Consider the following 23,640-nt stretch of genomic DNA (forward strand, 5'->3'; position numbering starts at 1 on the left):
AAAAAATCATTATATCGTAAGTAGTCAACAAATTCAAATATTAACTGCAAAAATGTTCGTAAATTAAAAAAATGTCCTCGCCTTGCCTGATTAAGCTCGCCATGCACGCGAAGATTCCGAGGGATGGGAACTTGGGGCCGTTGGGCTGAGTCATCGCGATTCGTTAATAATTGTAAATAGTCAACAAATACAAATCTGGAGAATTTTTTAGCAAGAATTTTAATTGAGTATTTCAATCATTGTATGGGTGTAAATATATAGACGTGACTATTTACTTAAGATTTACGAAATATTAGTTATATATCAATGTGAAACTGTAAATATGGCTATATACCTAATAGACCCTAAAAAAAAGTAATTTAAAAAAAAAACTAAAATGTTACATCAATATCTAGAGGACTATTGTATGCCAAAAACAAATAGTTAGTCTTAAATGTCAGAATTCCATTTTCATACACCTAAAACACTCAAAGTTTGAAATTCACCTGAAACACTCATAATAACCGTCAAATTGACTCAAGAACGTGCTAGATTCAAGCTAAATAATGGTGGATTCGTACGTAAGAAAGCACTCATCAATGAGGTATGCCTTCCAGATCCGACGGTGCTTGAGCTTTTCATAGATTACGTCTCGTTCTTTGGACCGACGAGTGCTCCTTCATGAAGATTCCAGCGCTGTTTCTCTTGCACGCGGCTTCCTCGACGCGAAGGGCGGACTCGGCGGCCACTTTTTCCGAGCGACGAACAATTTCAGTGACAACCATTTTTTCCAACGAGCCAACCTTTGTCTTCGATCTGCGCAGCAAGTCTTTCGTCTTCCAGATCTGTTGGTTCGTGCTCCTCGCCGTCGTTCATGAGATTTCATTTTTCCGTCCGCTATTCGAAGTTTTTTTTCCCCTTGCCACCTTATTTTGCTTCACAATTCCCTATATTCTGGTGTAAAATTTTCAATTTTAGGGTTTTCACTGGTTGATTAGGATTCCCATTGCCTTTCTTTGTTGCTAATTTTGTTCAAAGAAGTTGGTTGTCTTGAGGGATCCGACGAGGCCGAGGCGGAGGACGAGGCCGAGATGGAGGACGAAGATTGCGGGATCCGACGAGGTCGAGTCCGGTTACGATTTGCCCGGCATAGACCCATTGAGGAGAGGCACGCCACCATCGAGCGAACGGCAGAGATCAGTTACGGTCCTCCCGGCATAGGCCCATCAAGTCACTCTAGAGAGTTTTACGTCGTCTGTAAATAGTTATACATAATAGTGTAAATATTTTTCATTTTGCAATAAAAAAATCAATATATCGTAAATAGTCAACAAATTCAAATATTAGCTACAAAAATGTTCATAAATAAAAATGTCCAAGCCTCGCCTGATTAAACTCGTCATGCAATCGAAGATTTCGAGGAACGGGAACTTGGGGCCGTTGGGCTGAGTCATCGCGATTCGTTAATAATTGTAAATAGTCAACATATTCAAATCTGGAGAATATTTTAGCTGGAATTTTAATAGAGTATTTCAGTCATTTTACGCGAGTAAATATGGACGTGGTTATTTACCTAAGATTTACGAAATATTGACTATATAGCAATGCGAAACTGTAAATATGATCATATATCTAATAGACCCTAATAAAAAGTAATTTTTTAAAAAAACTAAAAATGTTACATCAATATCTAGAGGACTATTGTATGCCAAAAACAAATAGTTAGTCTTAAATGTCAGAATTCCATTTTCATACACCTGATTAAAGTGATCTAAAATTTATAAATGCTTTACAGAAGAGAAAGCTACCAACAACCACATAAATAAAGCTGTTGTTTTGAGGTTCCTATTATGATTATGACACCGTTCCTCTCTCTAGCTAGACATGAATTAACACCACTTTGCATTGACCCTTGTTCAATACCTACATCTGTTTTAAAAAAAAATATCCCTTAACTCGTTTTCGTTAAGAGATATACCGTTAACCCAAATTCTAACGTATAGTACGTAAGATCATAGATCATATAGGTTTGAGTCACACATTGGATGAATATATATCATCCACATTTGTCACAAGAAATCAAAATAACAGCAACAAAGTTAGGATTTTATTGTGTAAAAGGAAGTTACAAAAATAGAGGCGAAATAGCCAATTTATTGTTGAAGCAAACAAAAGTTAAATATACCAAAGTCCATGAAATTAAATGAAAATGTACATAAAATTGAAATAACTACACGGAAACTGATCTAAAAACCAATCAATGAACATCTCTTCAACGAGAATCGTCGCTCTTGCTGCTACGGTTGCTGTTGTTGTTGTTGTCGTTGATGAACCTCTTCCAGTACCAATGCTGCTTCCAAACCCGCTCCGTCATCTCTTCCAACGGCACGTTCTTGGTCTCGGGGAGCAAAAAGACGACGAAGAGCGACATGATCAGAACCCAGCCCGAGAAGAAGAGGAATATCCCGAACTTGAAGTGGCAGAGCATCGAGAGGAAGGCCTGCGCTATGACGAAGGTGAAGAGCATGTTGACGCACACGGCCACGCTCTGACCCGCCGAGCGAGTCTCGAGAGGGAAGATCTCGGAGGGAATGAGCCACCCGAGCGGGCCCCATGACCACGCGAAGGACGACACGAACGCGCATATCATGACCACCACGAGGACCGCGAATCCCTTCCCAATCGCCTCCTCCGAGGACTTGTCGTGGAGCTTGACCCCGAGGACCACGCCGATCACGACCTAAAATATTAATCACGGGGTGTAAGTACTAAAGAGTAATTATAAGAAGAAAAAATTATACAAAATAGCCATTTGAAACTAATAGTCAAAATTTCAAATTTTCAGCAATATAATCAAAATAACGTTGATAAAAAAAATTTGACCCAAAGATTAAAAAATTTTACGATTATTTATAAGCAATTTATTAATTTCAAACAAAATTAATCTTAGGGTCAAAATAGTTTTTGAAACATGATTACTATACATTTTGACTACTTTACTAATTTTAGACAAATTTTGGTTATTTTGCAAATTCATTTCTTTAAATTTACTATTTAGCTAAATCACCCGGCTTATTAGAAATATGATACGGGCATTAAATTTGTGATGATTTTTGTTTTCTACGTGACTCAAGCTAGTCTCCTCATCAGGAGACGAGGTGCTAGGTGCTTATCACTGTGATATCCCCTCTTGTCTTTGGACTGAAATTTTTGTTTTGGCTAATTATTAGTCCTCCAGAACTAGTTTATTTTGGCAATTTCAATCGAGTCAGCAATAATAAATTGATTTTTCGCAAATGTCACTTCATGCCTTTTTATCATCTAATTTTTTTTCCTCATCACAATAGGTGGACATGATAATAAGAGTATTTGTGCATTTTAAGGTAAATTAATGTATGATTAGTTTTGGAAATTTCAGTCTTATCATAATAATCACTTGATATTCAAATAATTTTTAAGAAATTTTGTGTATTAGGTGTGACTCGAGTCCGTGACCTCAAACTAGAGCTCTAGAGCCCGTGACCTCGCGCAATAGAATATACATTTATCGACATCGAAGTTTATGGGTCCAAGTGCAAGTCTCGTGTCTATATAATCATACCTGGGAGATGAACATTTGGACACCGGCTTCGAGAAGGAGGGCACGACGACCAATTTTGTCGACTGAGTAGACAGAGACGAGGGTGGAGAGGACATTGACTGCTCCCGTTATGACCGCTGAGTAGAGTGACGCGTCAGCCCCGAATCCCACCGTGCTAAATAGCACCGGCGCGTAAAACATAATCGCGTTTATCCCCGTCAATTGTTGGAACACCTAAAATTAAAATCACTCACGAATTTTATCATATATTATATTAACTGAAAATTAGGTCAATAGCCCAATAGTTCACCCTTCTTTTAAAAAATAGTCAAAGTTTCATTTTATTTAGAGAATAGTCTATCAGTCCCGCAGTAAATTAGTTAATTAATCTACTGCGGGCTTGGTCGACTATTTTTTTTTTTTAATATAATGAAATTTTGACTAAAATCTTAAAAGAAGATAGGATATTAGCTACTTGCACAAATTTTTCTTATATAAATAAATGTTGACACCAAACTAAATTTATTAAGAAAAATAAAATTATTAAGGAACAAATTGCTATGGTACAACAAATGTAACGAAATATTGACCTGCAAGAAAATCGCGATGGTGAGTTGAGGGCGATTGCGACGGCTGACGAGGGTCTTGAAAGGGTGTTTGATTTCTTTAGCGATGCGACTTGCCTCCACGATGTCGTTGTATTCGGCTTCGACGTTATCGGTGCCTCTAATTTTCTTCAAAGTGGCTTTTCCTTCGTCCAATTGGCCACGGTCGATCAAACTATTAGGAGTGTCGGTCACCAAAATCGACCCCAAAGTGAGCATCACCGCCGGAACTCCCGCCAATCCCAACGAAAGCCTCCAACCCCATCCCCCTTCGATTCTATGTCAACAACACCGAAAATGTGACGGTTAGAATTCAGTTTTTTTTTTTTTTTTTTGCGCAAATAGTTCATTAATTATTATGCGATATGTACTTTCGGTCCTTTTAGCAAAATTACCCCCAAGCTTTTTAGTTAAATACATCAAAATATTCAAATTGTCATTTAATGTGTATAAATGGCGCCCCTTGTTAATTGAGAGCTAAATCTGAATGTGATAATAATAATAATAATAATAATAATAACAAATTCAACGCATAATTGTGGGATGGTAAGTTGTGTAATGTCAACGATTGATAACATGGCAAGTTGCGTAATGGGTTTGAAGAAATTAGGTTCATGATTAGGGCTTACTTAGCAGTTCCATAGTTGATTAGATTTGCAAAGAGAATGCCAATTGTGACATTAAGTTGGAAAAGGATGTTAAGAGCTCCGCGAATCCTTGTGGGTGCGATCTCCGATAGGAATAACGGCACAGCCTATTTTTATATTTTTCATACCCAAATCAAGGGAAAAAAAATCATACAAAAAAAAAGACTTCCATTATGAATAATTATAAACTATATTTAATATTATTTAAACAAAATTAGAGGATGTAAATTAAAATTAATCTAAACTAGCTACCTGGTTAGCAAAGCCGACTCCACAACCGAGCAAGATTCTTCCAAAGACGAGCATGAGGAAGTTGTGTGCCGCGGCATTAAGAATGGTTCCGATAATGAAGAAAATTCCGGCTATGAACATTGTCAATTTTCGTCCAAGCCTTCGAGTTGTATAGGAAGCCCCAAACGTCGCAATTAGGGCGGCCAAATACAGCGACGACGTAAATAATTGCAAACCTTGGTTGTCGTATTTACAATAATTGCTATCATGGTTCTCCTGAGTCTTCTTATACACTACCGGGAAAAATTTCTTCAAAAAGTCGGGCATAGCCGTCACACCCCCTAAAATAATAAAATATAAACTCGTCACGCTTCAAAAATTCAAAAAATAGCAATTTAATTTCAAGATCGTGCATATTTCTAAGAAGAATTGATTGATTAATTAATTAATTATGAATAATTACCCGAAATTCCGATGTCATAACCAAACATTAGACCACCGGTGGCGGCCATAATGGACGAAATAATGACGATGGGCGTGATCTTGGCCTCATATTCTTTTCCACCGGCCGACGAAAATCCCCCTGCAGGCATGATTAATTATTATATTTATCCTATGCTTTTGATACAACTAAATATGTCACTAAATAATAATATTTGTATAGGACTTGGTGACAAGAAAATAAATTTGGAAGAGAATGGATTGTGCCGGGGATAAGAGACAATATAAGGCTGTGAGATTATAATGGGGATGCAAAAGGGTATATATATGTGTACACATACACAAATAGGCACACGTATATATAGGGTAATAGAAGTGGAAGGATCGGAGTGAAATGCGTTAAGAAAAATGGATGGTCAAATTGTGAGCTGGATATCCAGCCAGGTGATTTTGTTACTATATTGATTTCATACACATTTAGATTACAAACATTTTTAGGTGGTAAAAAATGAAATCAATCAATTTTGTCGTATGTGTCGATTTGTATCTTGGGATCAAGAATAGATAATTTGACTACTTAATGACTCTAATTCTAGTTAATTTTAAAATAACATATTACAACACCATATTATAGATCTTTGTAAAAGTGGTCACTGGACTTTACGCGTTTTGGCAGATTGATCAATATTCTTCTCTTTTTTTTTCTAAAAATGTGTAAATAGAGTTTCCTTTTATATTTGTAAACCAAATTATCACTTTTATTGCCACAAATATCTCATGCAATGTGTATTATATATTTTCATTTTTTTAAATAAAAAGATTGATTTCGAATTTAAAGAGTTTTTTTTTTTTTTACTTAAAAATCTTAAAGGGCAAATTCAACAAATTATCCTAATTTAATGTGCCCATTGTCTATTCATATGGAACTATAGAAAATATGACCATCTTGCAATAGCAAAACTTAAAAAGTCCATTTTGCTTCATTGCCCTTTTCTAACGCGGATTTTAAAGGTGAATGAAAGAAACCGATCTCAAAGTCACAACGGAACTCGAAAATGCTTCTACGGGTCCAAGGATTGAGAACTTGCCTCTAAAAGTATTACAGATAAATCCTCGTATCATAAATAAACTCACGTCGTACAACATAGAAGTTCTTGGCTCGAATAGTGTGGTTGTGGATGTGGAAAAAGGCGACGAACTGATAGCGGGAGAATTTTCAACGATAGAGAGATTATATGGCTCAAATGCAAATTAGGGAAGAAGATCTAGATCCCGAACGGGATTCGGTTAGTCTGGAGCTCTCTTCTAGTATTTTATTTTCTTGTTTTTGTTTTGTAGTTGTTTCTGATACACCAAAGTAATGGTGAATGTTGGTGGATTTTGATTTGTAACATGTGATGTGTGGATTTTGTTGTTAATTCTTTGTGGATGACTGAATTATTTGTGAGTAGTTGATTCTTTCGGTCAAGGAAGTATTTTTAAAGATATTTTGCTGATTTTCCATAAATATGCATTTTGGCTGAAAATTTCAGGATCGTCATAAAATTTTCAAAAAAAAAATTCAACATTTAACCATAAAATCATATATTTATGATTATATTGTCGTAAAATATGGTATTAGAAGATTTTATAACAAAATTTTCCTAAAATCATATATTTTATGATGTATTTATCTAAAATCTTAAAAAAAGAAATTGGATTTTTGTTTGAAAAGCTTATGACGAATTCCTTATAAAATGTTCAATTTAGAAGGTATGTAAAAAAAAAAAAAAAAAAAAATTATTCAATTTAAAAGGTAATTATATAGAATAGTTACTTGAAACTAGGGATGGCAATTTGACCCGTTACCCGCGTTTCGGCCCGTTACCCGATTTATTCGGGTAAACGGGTGATACCTGTTCTTTTTGGGTAAACGGGTGATACCCGTTACGGTTTTAATGGGTCCGGGTACGGGTAACGGAATAGTCATCCCGTACCCGGTTACCCGGGATCCGACCCGTTAACTTTTAAATATTTAAAATGATAATAAATTTTTATATATTGCAATGAATATGACCAAATTTACAATGAAGATGATCAATTTGCAATGAAGATTTCTTTTGTATTTTTTATTTATTTATTTTGAATTTTAATGTTTTTTATATTGTTGTAGCACTTTGATATTTTTCACCTAAATTTTATTATTTTTAAACTTTATATTGTTGAAGGATTTTTATTTTATAAACGGGTAAGCGGATCTACCCGACCCGCTACCCTTTTTTTAGCCGGGTAAACGGGTAAGCGGATCTACCCGACCCGCTACCCTTTTTTTTAGCCGGGTAAACGGGTAACAGGTCTAATATTTTTAACCCGCTTACCCGGCGGGTATCCCCGTTACCCGGCCCGTCTCAAAATCCGGGTAAACGGGTCCGGATAAGGGGTAAAAAATTATAGCGGGTACGGGTAACGGAATAGGTGTACCCGACTTTACCCGTACCCGTTGCATCCCTACTTGAAACTAAATGATTATCAAAAGTTTTATGTTTTTAGCAAACTAAGCAAAATTACGGTGTCAAAAGACTCGAAAATGTTATTGAGAAAAGTTTTTGCTGCGTTGCATTACTTTCGATTTGCTATTTAGCAATCACACACACACACACACACACATACATATATATACTAGTTTTTTAGCATCGCGCTACGCGCGAATGATTTTAGCATATTATAATGATAATAACAAGTAAAATTTGTAGAGGTTAATTTGTGTTATCAAGATTTGTAAACAATGGACACCAAAGAAACCGGCAATTAAGAAAAAATCCTTAAAAATAATAAACGAATAATAAAATGCAAAAAATTTATTTTGTACATCGATTAGACTTTCATGGGTAAATAAGACTTGCGTTCGTTTTCCAATGAAATATGGAGACACATATAAGGTGAAAGAAAATAAATATCAAAGAGAAACTAATAAAGAAAATATAAAACTGTTTGTCGCTGTTTTTCGGACAACGATTTAGGAGTCGCAGGCGGTTAGACCCGAGGCCGGACCAAATGGTCTCGCCTCGACTCGAACGTGTCGGACTCGGTGTCCCGAGTCTTCCCTTAGCTGTCAGTGGTGTTTGAGCTCGCCGGCCACCTGGAAAAGATGAGATAACCGTGAGCTAAGAAGGGAAAACAGAGGGGGTGCCTCTGTTTACCTCTCCGACGCTCAACATTAGTGGGATTGAGGTGGAGTATAGAGGATTTAGAGGGTGAGAGGCCAAAGATGAGTGAAACGAGAGAAGTATGAGTTCTACAGTGTTTCGGGACTCAAAAATGGGTTACCTTTTGAAGAGGGTGGGCTTCTTGTATTTATAGGCGACCAAGGGGTCATTGGTGGGCCATCGGCCGAGGATAACATAGGCTCGGCCATTGGCCGAGGATAGCCTAGGCTCGGCCAAGGATAGCATAGGGTGGCCGAGGATAACATAGGCTTGGCCGAGGATAGCATAGGATGGCCGAGGTCGAGCTCCTGAGGACGAGGTCGAGCTCGTGAGGCCGAGGTCGAGCTCGTGAGGCCGAGGTCGAGCTCGTGAGGCCGAGGTCGAGCTCGTGAGGCCGAGGGCGAGCTCATGAGGTCGAGCTGAGGCCGAGGCCGAACTCATGAGGCCGAGGTCGAGCTAATGAGGTCGAGGTCAAGCTGAGGCCGAGGTCGAGCTCGTGAGGCCGAGGTCGAGCTCGTGAGGGCGAGGTCGAGCTAAGGCCGAGGTCGAGCTTATGAGGGCGAGGTCGAGCTCATGAGGGCGAGGCCGAGCTCGTGAGGGCGAGGTCGAGCTCGTGAGGCCGAGGTCGAGCTCGTGAGGCCGAGGTCGAGCTCGTGAGGCCGAGGTCGAGCTCGTGAGGCCGAGGTCGAGCTGAGGCCGAGGTCGAGCTCATGAGGCCAAAGTCGAGCTGAGGCCGAGGTCGAGCTCATGAGGCCGAGGTCGAGCTGAGGCCGAGGCCGAGCTCATGAGGCCGAGGTCGAGCTAAGGCCGAGGTCGAGCTGAGGCCGAGGCCGAGCTCATGAGACCGAAGTCGAGCTCATGAGGCAGAGGCCGAACTCATGAGGCCGAGGTCGAGCTCATGAGGCCGAGGTCGAGCTGAGGCCGAGGTCGAGCTCATGAGGCCGAAGTCGAGCTCATGAGGCCGAGTTCGAGCTGAGGCCGAGGTCGAGCTCATGAGGCCGAGGTCGAGCTGAGGCCGAGGCCGAGCTCATGAGGCCGAGGTCGAGCTGAGGCCGAGGTCGAGCTGAGGCCGAGGCCGAACTCGTGAGACCGAGGTCGAGCTGAGGCCGAGGCCGAACTCATGAGGCCGAGGTCGAGCTCATGAGGCCGAGGTCGAGCTCATGAGGCCGATGTCGAGCTGAGGCCGAGGCCGAGCTCGTTAGGCCGAGGTCGAGCTCGTGAGGCCGAGGTCGAGCTGAGGCCGAGGTCGAGCTCATGAGGCCGAAGTCGAGCTCATGAGGCCGAGGTCGAGCTGCGGCCGAGGTCGAGCTCATGAGGCCGAGGTCGAGCTTAGGGGAGGTCGAGCTGAGGCTGAGGCCGAACTCATGAGGCCGAGGTCGAGCTGAGGCCGAGGTCGAGCTCATGAGGCCGAGGTCGAGCTGAGGCCGAGGCCGAGCTGCCGAGGATAACATAGGCTTGGCCGAGGATAGCATAGGATGGCCGAGGTCGAGCTCGTGAGGCCGAGGTCGAGCTCGTTAGGCCGAGGTCGAGCTCGTGAGGCCGAGGTCGAGCTCGTGAGGCCGAGGTCGAGCTAAGGCCGAGGGCGAGCTCATGAGACCGAGGTCGAGCTGAGGCCGAGGCCGAGCTCATGAGACCGAAGTCGAGCTCATGGGGCCGAGGTCGAGCTGAGGCCGAGGTCGAGCTAATGAGGTCGAGGTCGAGCTGAGGCCGAGGTCGAGCTCGTGAGACTGAGGTCGAGCTCGTGAGGCCGAGGTCGAGCTCGTGAGGCCGAGGTCGAGCTTATGAGGGCGAGGTCGAGCTCATGAGACCGAAGTCGAGCTCATGAGGCCGAGGCCGAACTCATGAGGCCGAGGTCGAGCTGAGGCCGAGGTCGAGCTCATGAGGCCGAGAGCTCGTGAGGCCGAGGTCGAGCTCGTGAGGCCGATGTCGAGCTGAGGCAGAGGTCGAGCTCGTGAGGCCGAGGTCGAGCTCGTTAGGCCGAGGTCGAGCTGAGGCCGAGGTCGAACTCATGAGGCCGAAGTTGAGCTGAGGCGGAGGTCGAGCTGAGGCCGAGGTCGAGCTCATGAGGCCGAGGTCGAGCTAAGGCCGAGGTCGAGCTGAGGCCGAGGCCGAGCTCATGAGGCCGAGGTCGAGCTCATGCGTCCGAGGTCGAGCTGAGGCCGAGGTCGAGCTCATGACGCCGAGGTCGAGCTGAGGCCGAGGTCGAGCTCGTTAGGCCGAGGTCGAGCTCGTGAGGCCGAGGTCGAGCTCATGAGGCCGAGGTCGAGCTGAGGCCGAGGTCGAGCTCATGAGGCCGAGGTTGAGCTGAGGCCGATGCCGAACTCATGAGACCGAAGTCGAGCTCATGAGGCCGATGCCGAACTCATGAGGCCGAGGTCGAGCTCATGAGGCCGAGGTCGAGCTGAGGCCGAGGTCGAGCTAATGAGGCCGAGGTCGAGCTGAGGCCGAGGTCGAGCTCGTGAGGCCGAGGTCGAGCTGAGGCCGTGGTCGAGCTCATGAGGCCGAGGTCGAGCTCATGAGGCCGAAGTCGAGCTCATGAGGCCGAGGTCGAGCTGAGGCCGAGGTCGAGCTCATGAGGCCGAGGTCGAGCTCATGAGGCCGAAGTCGAGCTCATGAGGCCGAGGTCGAGCTGAGGCCGAGGTCGAGCTCATGAGGCCGAGGTCGAGCTCATGAGGCCGAGGTCGAGCTGAGGCCGAGGCCGAGCTGAGGCTGAGGCCGAACTCATGAGGCCGAGGTCGAGCTGAGGCCGAGGTCGAGCTCATGAGGCCGAGGTCGAGCTGAGGCCGAGGCCGAGGTCGAGCTGAGGCCGAGCCCGAGGCCGAGCTGAGGCTGAGGCCGAGCTCATGAGACCGGTCTTTGGCCCCTCGGCCATGGGACCCCGCGGGCGCCCACGGGCGTCGTCGACCCGGAATGGACCGACAAAAAATATTATTTATATATATATATATATATATATATATATATATATATATATATATATGTGTGTGTGTATAAATAAGCATATTAATAATTATTATTTAATTATTTAGGACATGTCTATTTTAGTTTTTTTTACTATAATATATTTATTTACCAAACGCTAAATCAGTTTTTGTTATCAGCAACAACTGTTTTATAAACAGTTTACCAAACACTTTGTCATTTTTTGAAAAAAAAAGTTTTTTATAAAACCATTTTTTTTAAAACAAAACTATGTCAAACGGGGTCACAGTATAATATAGCATTAGTAATTATGATTATAAAATACATAAAAAATTACACAAAATATATTGATGTGAGAGGGAGTAAAAAAACAATATATATAAAAAAAATTACAAAATAGATTGGAAAAAAACAAAAAAAAAAACGAAAAAATCGAACTAATGAAATATGGAGACACATATAAGGTGAAGAGAAATAAATATCAAAGAGAAAAAAAAAAAGATAATCTAATAAAGAAAATATAAAACTAATATACACTCAAAATAATGTATGTTATTGATATAGTATAATATAGCATCAGTAATTATGATTATAAAATAATAAAAAAATATACAAAATATATTGACGAGAGAGTGAGAAAAAAAACAATATACTAATATACACTCAAAATAATGTACGTTATTGATATAGTATAATATAGCATCAGTAATTATAATTATAAAATAAAAAAAAATTATACAAAATATATTGATGAGAGAGGGAGGAAAAAAACAATATACATAAATTCTTTTTTACAAAACCGCCACGTGTCGCCGCCTGGCGACGCCACGTGGCGGCGTGTGGGTGAAAGTTGAAAATGCTCTCCTCTTTATTATCTATGTTATAGATATTATATACACATTATTATATATATAAAGCAAAACCCACTTTTTAATGCTACAATAATTCTCATTTTTTTAAAAAAAATTTCAAAAATACCTATTTAAGTTTTAAAATGATATAAGTAACCGCTTAACAAAATTTCAAAAACAACTTTTAAAAACGAAAATTCCATAAACAACTCTAAAAAACGAAAATTCTATAAACGACTCTAAAAATAAAAATTCTCTAAACTAACTTTAAAACGATAAAAATTATTATTAATCGATTAATAGTTTTACAATTCAAAGTTTTGGTTAATCATAATTTTTGTATTGCTAAAAAATATTGTGTTCATAATTACAACTTATTATTTCTAATTTTTTTATATCTAAGTTATTATTTTATTAAAATGATTTAAATATATATTAAAAAGTGGTAAAAAAAAATGCGAACTTTTAAGTATAAAAAATGACAACCTACAATTGCAAACTGTTCGCACATTATTATTTAAATTAAAATTTATCAAACCTCCCGGGCAACGCCGGGACCTATTGCTATATATATATATATATATATATATATATATATATATATATATATATATGATAATATAACCTCATTCAGGTTAAAAAAAGACACAGCAGCAACATGAGTTTTACTAGTAATGTCCATTTCCCAAGGAAAAAACTACTAACACAATTGGCAATGCCATCCATCCACGGATGTGCATACAAAGATAAACTAAAACTTTAAAATTTCCAATAAAATTCTCTAATATATATTACTCACTACAAAACTCGATGATAGTCTCTCAATAATCTCATCATCTTCTTTGCTTCTTTGAAAACTTCTTCTTTTGGCCTAAATAGTTCTCCACATTTTCCGCTCCATACTCACCCTCCTCTTTGTTCCTCCTCCTCTTGCCATCACCCTCTTTGACTTTCTATAAAAAGTCAAACAGATAAGCCACTATTAACTCAGCCAGTAGGGGAAAAAATACGCTTTAATATGAAGTATTAATTTAACAATAAAGAAGCAAATATATTTTTACCGATATGGCTATTCTTTTCGCATCGGCTACACGCTCCGACAATAGCAACACTTCATCTTCCTCGGCTTCATACTGCGGTAATTTTTTGCCTAACACATACAAAAATATATATTGAAAGTTTTTTTCTTCACGCAAATAGATATAGCAACCAAACTAAAATAAAAAATCATTCCCTACCAATGAGTTTCTCGATCTGTATATACCACTCGATTTCGTACTGATTCACAAGAGAGATTGCAACCCCAGATCGACCTGCACGAGCGGTTCTTCCGACGCGATGGATATAATCCTGAGACCCACATTTCGTTAAGTACTTCAAGTTTTTTTAGTTGATAAGAATAAATATCGTCTGCCCAGAAACTGACTGACCTTGGAATTCGTAGGGATGTCGTAGTTAATGACCATATCGACCGACGGGATATCAAGTCCCCTACTTGCCACGTCAGTACACACAAGTATATTATACTGACCTGACTTGAATAAATTCAAAGCTCCTAGTCTCTTTGCCTATGGGAAAGGATTAATCTTGAGTAAATATTCAAAAATCAAATTGCAAAGAGGTTGAAAAAGAAGAACATACCTGACTCATATGACCACTGATGGGAACAGCCTTGAAGCCAAGATTCGTGAGAATTATGGACAAGAATCGAGTCGCGTCGCAGGTACGAGTGAAAACCATTGACGTGGACGTGGGTCGCGTGGTAAGAATATGAAGTAGAAAGCAATCCTGTGTGGCAGAAATGGTATTTGAATGTGAGATCATTTTATCAAGAAGAGCTGAGAACTTATATTAGTGTAATTCAACCTTGTGTTTAGCGGGCACGAAGCGATATTCCTGTCTTAGCGTGTCAACGGTTGAATACTTGGACGCGGCTTCAATCTGAAAAACAAAAAGGAAAATTAAAAGATGAGCATTCAAAAGTCAGGGAAAAAAATTAAATGGAAATTTCGGTGTGTGAGTGGTGGAATATAATTTTGGCACCTTTACAGGATTCCTTAGGCAAGCTCTTTGGAGTTTCTTGACCTGAATTAACACACGTGCAGTCAGTAACAGATAAGTGAAATTGAGTGTTTCTTAATCTGCCCATCAGAAAAATAGCAGGAATCAGATAAACTTTCTGTAAAACCATCAAAATGTATCACCTTTTTGGTCATAGTCGCAGAAAATAAATATGTTCTTCGATCACGGGGTACAACATTAAGAATTTCATCGAGGGTTTTCTCGAATTCATCATTCAGTAACCTGTCAGCCTCATCCAAAACCTGCTCAGAATTGTATGTCGGACGTGATTAGGGAAAGGGAAAAAAAAATACATCCTAAACACAAAGAACATCCATCGAACAATATGTGAAAAAAAAAAAAGAGTATACTTCGTGTAATAAAGGACAGAAAAATAATTCCAAAGCCTGAATTACCAAGATTATTCTAAGAGGACGATAATAAAGGTTGAAGCAAAAACTTAGTATAAGAAGAATAAGAAACCATACCAGATACTTCAAAGTGCGAAGAGAAAACCCTTTCGTGTTCGTTAAGTGATCCATTAACCGTCCAGGTGTGGCGACCTGAAATATATAATTATATAATAAGAACCTTATACTACAAAAAAAAATTAATAAATGACATCTCATAGACAACTAATTGCCATTTTCCTATACAATCTTGGTTCTATTTTCCGGTTAGTGTTGAGGAAGCAAAGTACCCTTATGATGCTAGTTTAACATGTAAACAAGTGTGTTTGTAATGCCTTTGAAATTCACCAGTTGAAAAAATTAAATTATACTCGACAAAATTGGTTAAAATTAAAAAAATTAAAAAAAAAATAGAAGCAGGATCATTTATGTTAAAACCGAAATCTCATTCGGCATAAGGCTCATGTTTGTCTAAAGTGTCACCCTTGCTTAGTAAGTAAAAAAAAATTATTTTATTTTATTTTAATTTTTTTGGCCTTCAGCTGATTTTCCAGTTATAGCGTGTTAGATCGGACCAAATTGAAATAAACTTATCTCATATAATATGATTTAAAACTCTAAATCGCTCTTACAATTATGTGAGGCCGCTTGGCAAGGCTGATAGCCTGTGCTGTCATGTCCACTCCTCCAACAAGCTACAGAATATTAGGTAAAGCATTAACGTTCAATACTCAACATACAAACCAAACAACAAATCTTCCATTAAACTTAATTACAAAGAATCACCCATCCCTTGAGTAAAACATAAAAATAAAAAAAAATCAAAACGACATCATACAAGATAATCAAAAGCACTTGTCAACTACGCTTAGGAATTTAAACATGGACTTTCCAGAAAATTGCGCTTAGTCTTTACAACGAAAAAAGGTGGTTACTTTCAGAACAAGTAATTGTGTAGCAAGTACTCACCACGGCACACTTGACGTGAATTTCCGATCCTAAAGCTTCAAACTGCTCTGCAATCTGAATTGCAAGCTCCCTAAAAAAAGAGAGAATTAAAAAATAGAAATTAGAAACAGAATCGCGATCAAAATCGGTACCTTTATTTAAAAAAAAAAAAAAAAAAAAAAAAAAAAAAAAAAAGGAGTCCAAACCTTGTCGGAGACATCACACAAGCGAAGAACGCTTGTTTAGCATCTAAAAGAGCTTGTAGTATCGGAAGAGCAAAAGCCCCAGTTTTACCGGAACCGGTCTGTGCAAGCCCGATCAAGTCCTTTCCTATCCGATTTCAATTAACCATCTCAGACTTCAATTATTCCAATTCAAAAACAGAAACCAAAAAAAAACAACAATCTGAATCATAGGGAGAGGGATGAACTAACCTTCGAGAGCATGAGGAATCGCTTCGGTCTGGATTCTCGATGGATTTTTCCAACCCAATTTGTCACAAGCCGACAATAGTTCTTCACAGACACCCAAGTCCTTGAATGACTTAACTTCCCCAATTTCTTCCTCCATTCTCAAGTCCGTATTCTGATAAAAATAAATAGTAAACACATAAACATGAATTTCCTCAAACGCACATGAAATTTAATGTGTGATAATTCACTAACTGTGGCTTCTGTGTGCAAAATTAAAAAACATTCTTAAAAATATTTGAATTTTAACAAAAAAAAAAAATACTCTTTTAAACTCTACTAAACAATGCCGCAGAAATCAATCAAAACATAAAAAATAAAAAATAAAAAAAAAATAAAAAAAGAAATCAAAACCCTAGAATCACTTAACTTTAAACACAAATTCATGTGAACAACGTCGATTCCTCTTTACTCGAATCGCAAATACAGTTAAACTCTACAAATTTGTGAACAACGCCGCATGGATGGTCGGCAAGGTTGTTCAATCCAATCAAAACCACTTTCTAAAATAAAAACTGAAATCAAAACCCTAGAATCACTAAACTCCTAACGAAAATCAATATAATAACTCAATTAAAGGGAAAAGAAAAATATATTCCAACCAAAACAATTTTAAACAATATATATACCCATACAAACAATGTCATGAGCAAATTAAAAAAAAAATATTACCTTGGCCGACGAAAGAAAAAGGCAACTCGTACACTTGCGACGGCGACTCTGGCGACGGCGTTCAACGACGTGCAGTGATGATAAAAAGGAGGCGCGATATCGTGCTGTGTGGTGATAAAAACTGATACAGAGAAGAGAACAAAACAAAGAGAGGCGTTAGAATAAGGGTTTTAATTTGATGGGTAATTTGGTAAACACTCATAATACTTTCTTTTTTTAAGATGAGCTATTTGATTTTTGATATAATCTTAAAAGAATTTTGAGACCAGTATTACTAATACAATTGAATGAAGCTCAAATTTAACAGTTCTATCCCTAATTGTAACAAATTAAATTATACAGACTATAATACTTTTCATAAATTCGTGACAAATTAGTTTACGAAATAAAAAAATTCTCAGTTTAAACTATGTATTTTGTGAACATTTTGAAATTTCATAATAAATCGGTCATAAAATAAGAAAACGGTCACAAAATAGTATTTTTATTAAAAAAAATATATAATTTTTTCTCCTATTTTAATTATAAAAACTGTTAAATTTTAAGTTTATGTTGATTTTTGTAAAAATGACATGATTTACTAATATTTATGTTAAAATCTCTAATCTTAAAGTTATTCAAACGATCAATAATAATAATAATTAATGAAGAAGAAATGTACATCGTATGTTGTGTGTGTCATGCGGATTATTGGATGGTACCGAAAGAATCGTTTCCGACGAATCAAATTTCCGACGCCTACACAAATGGAAGTTTTTCTGTTAAGCTCGGAACTTCCGTGTTATCGGAAGTGGTAAGCCAGCGGAAATATGGAAAAAAGTGAAAAAAAAAAAAAAAAAAAAACTTAAGTCGCTATTAATGACATTCTGAATATGGGACGGTCCAGATTTAATAAAACAAAAACAAAAACAAAAAAAAAAAACAAAAACAAAACAAACCTGCGGAATTATTTCTTCCGTATGCTTCAAAACCATTATCGATATGTCATGGAAATCATTATGCCACTTCCGCATGGACGGAATACGGTCATTTCAATGAGGCCAAATAAGCAATCGGAAGTTCTTCCTCCCGATAACTTCCGTGCCGATAGCCAGGTTTGTGTGTGTGTGCGCGTGTATATATATATATATATATATATATATATATATATATATATATATATATATTATAGTTTAATATTAATAAATTTATTATTCATTTATGAAAGCCCAGAACTGTTTAAGTTGTCTTGTTAGATGTTATTAGAAGAAGTAAGAACAACAGTAAAGATAAAAAGGAAATAGAACACACAAGAGTGGTAACCAAGTTCGGTCAAACCGCCTATTCTGGGGGGATATGAATCTCGGTGAAAAGAGTAACTTCACTAGACAATAGTATGAGTACAATGACGGAATACAATTAGATGGTAATCTTCCATTTATTCCTAACTTCAAACTATTCTAGAAAGTTTCTAATCCAGGCTCCCTAAATTTGAGCTCTCCTCACTTTTCACTTTCAGTGTTTCAATAAATATCAATCACCAGCAACACACCATGAGCTGGGTTCGTTCTCACTGGAAAGACACCAACACTAGATGACAAAAGACACACATTTTCTTTGTCTTAGGTTTCGGCGTGATAAGAATGTGTAACCCTACACACAAGAGAAACATTCTCTTATATAAAAGACAAGCAAAGAGAATGTCCTGTGATCCGGAACAGAGACAGATGGCGCATATCCAACGCGACCAGTAAGCGAGACCACTGTTGTCGGTCGTTTTCGGGAAACCGGAAATCTAAAAACGATTTGAGACCAGTCGGGTATCGCCGGCCGGATCACCCAACGGGCCCCGGCCGCCTAGGCCTGTGCGCGCCTCGTGCCCTGCAAAACATGCGCACCCGCACCCTGCCGGCCACGCGCGCCCCGCGCCCTGCCGGCCACGCGCGCCCCGCGCCCTGCCGGCCACGCGCGCCCCGCGCCCTGTCGGTCATGCGCGCCCCGCACCCCGCCGGCCATTCGCGCCCCGCGCCCCGTCGGACATGCGTGTCCCGCGCCCCGCCGGACTTGCGCGCCCCGCGCCCTGCCGGACATGCGTGTCCCGCGCCCATGCCGGCCATGCGCACCCGTGCCCTGCCAGCCATGCGCGCGGCGTGCCCCGCCAGCCATGCGCGCCCCACTCATTGCCCTTCCGTGGGCTTCCAAGTGGGTCGGCCCATGGCCTTCCCCACTCCTATAAATACCCCCTCTCACTTGAGTGGGAAAAAACAACTTTCTCTCAAGAGAATTTCCTAGAGGACATTTTCTCTACATTCTCTCCTCCGGCATGCGCGTGCCCGACGCCGCCGGCCCGTGCGCGCCCTGCGTCGCCGGCCGTGCGCGTCTCACGCCCCTGGCTGTGCGCCCCGGGCCACGCGCGCCCTGCGCCCCGCGCAGTCGGCTGCGCGCGCTCCTCGCGCCCCGGCCCTCTGGCCCGCGTGCGTTCCCCGCGCCCCGGCCCTCCGGCCCTCGCGCGCGCCCACACGCGTCTGCGCTCGCGGCCGCCCGACTCCCGCGCGCGCCTGCTGCCCCGGCCGAGCGCCCTGCTGCCTCGTCCGGCCGTTCCTGCTCCCCCGGCCGAGCGCCTTGCTGCCTCGGCCGACCGCTCCTGCTGCTTCATACACCCCGCGCCCGACCAGGCGTCGCGCCCCGCGTGCCCTGCGCCCGTCCGGGCGTCATGCCTCTCGCGCCCCACTCCCGGCCATCCGGTGGGCGTTGAGGGGGCCGGCCCAAGGCCTCCTCCAAACACTATAAATACCTCCCCTAGGGGGAGGGAAAACAATCGAAAATTCTCACACAACACTTCTCACTCGAGAATTCTCTCATCTCCCGCACTCTTGTGATATTTCCAAGAGCGCGCGCTCCTCCTCCCTCGGCTCAGAAATACAAGGACCCCCCTCCACGAGAGGGAGCGCGCTCATTTTCTGCGACCCGAGCCTCCGCAGTACACACTGCTCTCCAGCTTCTTGGCCATTGAGCTAGAACTCTGAGCTACGAGGCAAGCGACCCCTCTAAAGTCTTCACTAGAAGCTACGAGCCGGGTCATACTCTAAAGCCTTGGGTTCTCAAGCCTCCGAGCCCAAGATAGCCCCCAACATACAAATTGAACTACGTTCTGACCTAATCCCGACTAAAGGGTAAGTAGGCAGCCAACCTTTGGCACGGTCACACCCCCCAAAACACACCTCAGGGTCTGGAGGGTAGTGCAGCTCAGTCTACGAGCTCCCAGTTTTGGCCCGGGCGCGGTCACTTGGTCCGGCCTTGGATCGAACCGTCCGAGGTATCTAATCGTTGTTCTTTTTCGTGCGACAACATTTTGGCGCTAGAAGGAGGGGGCTTCCCGACTTACACAGCTCGAAATCCCTTCTACAGCTCGACCCTTTTCTTCTCGACTTGAGAAAGACATGAGTGGTTAACCACCCGTTCGTTCTGAGGGCGTGAACAACCCCGAAAACGCAACCGCGGTGAAGAAATACTTCCTGCGCTCCCGAGCACAAGGCGACGACGAGTCTCTCAACGACGAGAGACACACTCCCTCGCCCCCTCCTCTTCAGGACAGTCGGGACGACCGCATCCTTGAAATGGAGGAGAAAATCCGCCAACTGAAGATAGCCAATGCAAGGTACCACCGCCAACTGGCGGGCAAGGCACCTGCGCACGGCGCCCCCCACGGGGAATCCGAGGACCTCATGGACGAGGGACATGACTATGACCCCGACTATGAAGGCTTGGAAATTTCGGCGGACGTCGAAACTTCTCTCACCAAAGACGGGGAACTCCCTGTTGAGATCGAAGCCGGTCCGTCGAAAACAAAGGCAATACCGATCTCCTCTCAGGAAGAGACATCCCGACGTTCAGCCCATGACCGACTCGGTCAAAGAGGCAACGTCAGGGAAGGTCCGACAACTCGGCGAGTAAGGCGTGTGGCTCGAAGCTCGCGCCCCCATACCGCCGGGCCGGATCTTAGAGATCGACTTACCGCCCAATGGAACGACCGTGGCGAAGACCTCCGGGAGAGGCTAAGTGCTCGCAAGGGTCACAACCCTGCGGCCCCAGTCAATGGGGACCCTCGCACGGCTCAAGGGTCGAACGAGAGGCAACAGGTGACTCCTCCTGAACAAGGAGTGACCCCCAACACTGGCCTCGACGTCGTCACCATGATTCACAATCTTCGTAATGAGGTGCTTGACCTGCGTGAAGGGGGCTTGGCCGGTGATACATACGGGGTCGTAGAAGAACATTCATCTCCCTTCACCGCCCAAATCCTTGCTGAGGTGTGCACGGGAAACTTCAAACTCCCGAATCTCCCTCTCTACAATGGGAAAGCTGATCCCACGTATCACATCCAACATTACGAAACTTGGATGACGATGCAAGGCGTTTCACCTGGGGCTCTATGCCAAGCTTTTAGTCTTACCCTCACCGGACCCGGTTTTGAGTGGTTTAAGAATTTAAGACCAGGGAGCGTCCAATCATTCAAAGACCTGAAGGACATGTTCCTAGCACGATTTGCTACATTCATGGTCCAAAAGAAGACCAAGATGTACTTATGGTCAATCAGGCAAGAGAATAACGAGTCCTTGAGACAGTATCTCACCCGATTCACCGCAGAATCAATTAGGTCGACCGCTTTGACGACAGTGACGCGATCACAGCCATCATCGAAGACTTACGCACCGGAGACTTCTTAAAGTCCGTCGTCGGCAGAGTCCCTTCCACGATGGCCAAGTTAATGAACCGAGCCAAAACCTTCATGGGGGTAGAGGATTACCTCGACGGCCGCATGAGCAGCAACCAAAGCTCCCGCCGTCGAGATGAGTCCGGCAATGAGCCTGGCAACCCCCGTAAGAGGATAAACAAGGGAGGTCAAGCTTCCGATAGCCGACCCCCTACGTCTCAAAAGCCGCGTCTTGCGAGCAATTTTAGAGACTACTCGATTTACACTCCCTTGAACGCCCCGGTAGAGCAAATCTAGGCTATGGCGCATGACAAGTTCGTCGCTCCGGCTCCGATAAAGGGCAGCCTCACATCTCGCGACCGGTCCCGTTATTGTGAGTTCCACCGGGATTACGGTCACACGACCGCTCAATGCTTCCATCTTAGGAAGCAAATTGAGACATTAATCCAGAAGGGGGAGCTCAAAGAGTTTGTCCTTCGCATGGTAGGAACAGCAGCCCCCGCCAACAACAGGCCACAACCTGAGAAATGTGGAGGGGCCAACGCTAACACCGACCGCACAGCGGTCGCGGTTACGGCTGATGCGCAACTCTACGTCGTCACCACCATTCTAGGTGGCCTGCAAGACGGGGACTCGGCCCGGCAAAGGAAAAAGTTCCTCAGAGCTGCCTCTCAAGAAGGCCTTGCCAGGCAGGTTAACCTCACCTATGAGGAACCTCCGTCCGTACCTCACGAGACAATACAATTCACCAATGAAGAGGCCAAGCGAGTTGTGCACCCGCGCAATGACGCTATAGTCCTTAAGGCCCAGGTGGCCAACAACTTGGTAAAAAGAGTTCTTATTGATAACGGCAGCGCAGCCGATATAATCTTGAAGACCACCCTAGAACGCATGAAGCTCGGGGGGCTCCGCCCTGTCCCGACTCAGACACCTCTGTTTGGGTTCACGGGAGAAAAGGTCATGACTGAAGAAATCATTGATTTACCAGTCACCTTCGGGACTACCGGAGGTATCGAAGTCGTTCACATGGTCCCCTTTCTTGTGGTTGACCAGGACTCGCCCTACAATGTTATCATTGGGCGACCCACGTTGAACAGACTAAAGGCCATCACATCGACATATCACCTACTGGTGAAATTCCCCACCGAGGAGGGGATCGGCGTCATGGCTGGTGATCAAACCCAAGCGAGGATATGCTATGTCCAAGGCGTGGACGGCAAGCCCGCTGAAAAAAGGGTTAACACGATCTACCAGCTAGAAGACGACTACCCGTGTGATAAAAAAGACGCATGGCAGCTCGGGGAATTAGACCCCCGCGACGATATCGAGAGGTTGAAAGTTGACACCCCCGATGATCTCACTTCGATCGTTCTCGACGAAGCTAAACCTGACCAGGTGGTGAAGATCGGAGCACAACTCCCTCTCGCCATCAAAACTCAACTCGCGTCCTTCCTTCAGGAGTTTAAGGATGTCTTCGCGTGGACACATGCAGACATGCCTGGTATAGACCCCGATGTGATTGTGCACCGGTTGAATGACGACAAAACTATCACTGAAAAGGTATAAGCTAGACGCGCGTTCAACCCTGAACGATACCTAGCGATAAACGAAGAAGTCGAAAAGCTTATCTCCGCCGGTTTCATCCGAGAAGCCAAGTACCCCAAGTGGGTGGCCAATGTGGTCATGGTCAAAAAGCCTAATGGGAAGTGGCGCATTTGTATAGATTACAAAGATCTTAACAAAGCCTGCCCAAAAGATTGCTTTCCACTCCCACGCATCGAACAACTGGTCGACGCCACGGCAGGACATGAACTGCTAAGTTTCATGGACGCCTACTCGGGCTATAACCAGATACGAATGCACGAGCCTGATCAGATCAAGACGACCTTCGTCACTGATCGCGGCCTCTACTGCTACAAGGTCATGCCTTTCGGCCTTAAGAATG

At 42.7% G+C, this 23,640-nt stretch overlaps 2 protein-coding genes across 2 annotated transcripts; both read right to left on the reverse strand.

The window, feature by feature from the left end:
* Positions 1-2,251: 2,251 nt before the first annotated feature.
* On the reverse strand, positions 2,252-5,635 carry LOC149393036 (sugar transport protein 13-like). The gene is made up of 6 exons (XM_089617886.1): positions 5,506-5,635; positions 5,064-5,383; positions 4,794-4,918; positions 4,150-4,441; positions 3,581-3,793; positions 2,252-2,719 (listed from the first exon to the last, which is right to left on the reverse strand). The coding sequence occupies exons 1-6, from the start codon at positions 5,633-5,635 to the stop codon at positions 2,252-2,254; spliced, it is 1,548 nt and encodes a 515-aa protein (XP_089474012.1).
* A 7,450-nt stretch (positions 5,636-13,085) lies between these two features.
* On the reverse strand, positions 13,086-17,184 carry LOC149393037 (DEAD-box ATP-dependent RNA helicase 10-like). The gene is made up of 14 exons (XM_089617586.1): positions 17,003-17,184; positions 16,295-16,445; positions 16,067-16,190; positions 15,882-15,951; positions 15,545-15,607; positions 14,991-15,065; positions 14,646-14,765; positions 14,485-14,526; positions 14,308-14,382; positions 14,083-14,229; positions 13,872-14,009; positions 13,680-13,791; positions 13,503-13,591; positions 13,086-13,394 (listed from the first exon to the last, which is right to left on the reverse strand). The coding sequence occupies exons 2-14, from the start codon at positions 16,428-16,430 to the stop codon at positions 13,275-13,277; spliced, it is 1,311 nt and encodes a 436-aa protein (XP_089473712.1). The 5' UTR covers positions 16,431-16,445; positions 17,003-17,184; the 3' UTR covers positions 13,086-13,274.
* Between the last annotated feature and the right edge of the window lie 6,456 nt (positions 17,185-23,640).

The sequence above is a fragment of the Urtica dioica genome, chromosome 6, assembly GCF_054948205.1.
Source record: "Urtica dioica subsp. dioica isolate 48M chromosome 6, U.dioica_male_clone48M_v1_H2, whole genome shotgun sequence".
Taxonomy (NCBI): domain Eukaryota; kingdom Viridiplantae; phylum Streptophyta; class Magnoliopsida; order Rosales; family Urticaceae; genus Urtica; species Urtica dioica.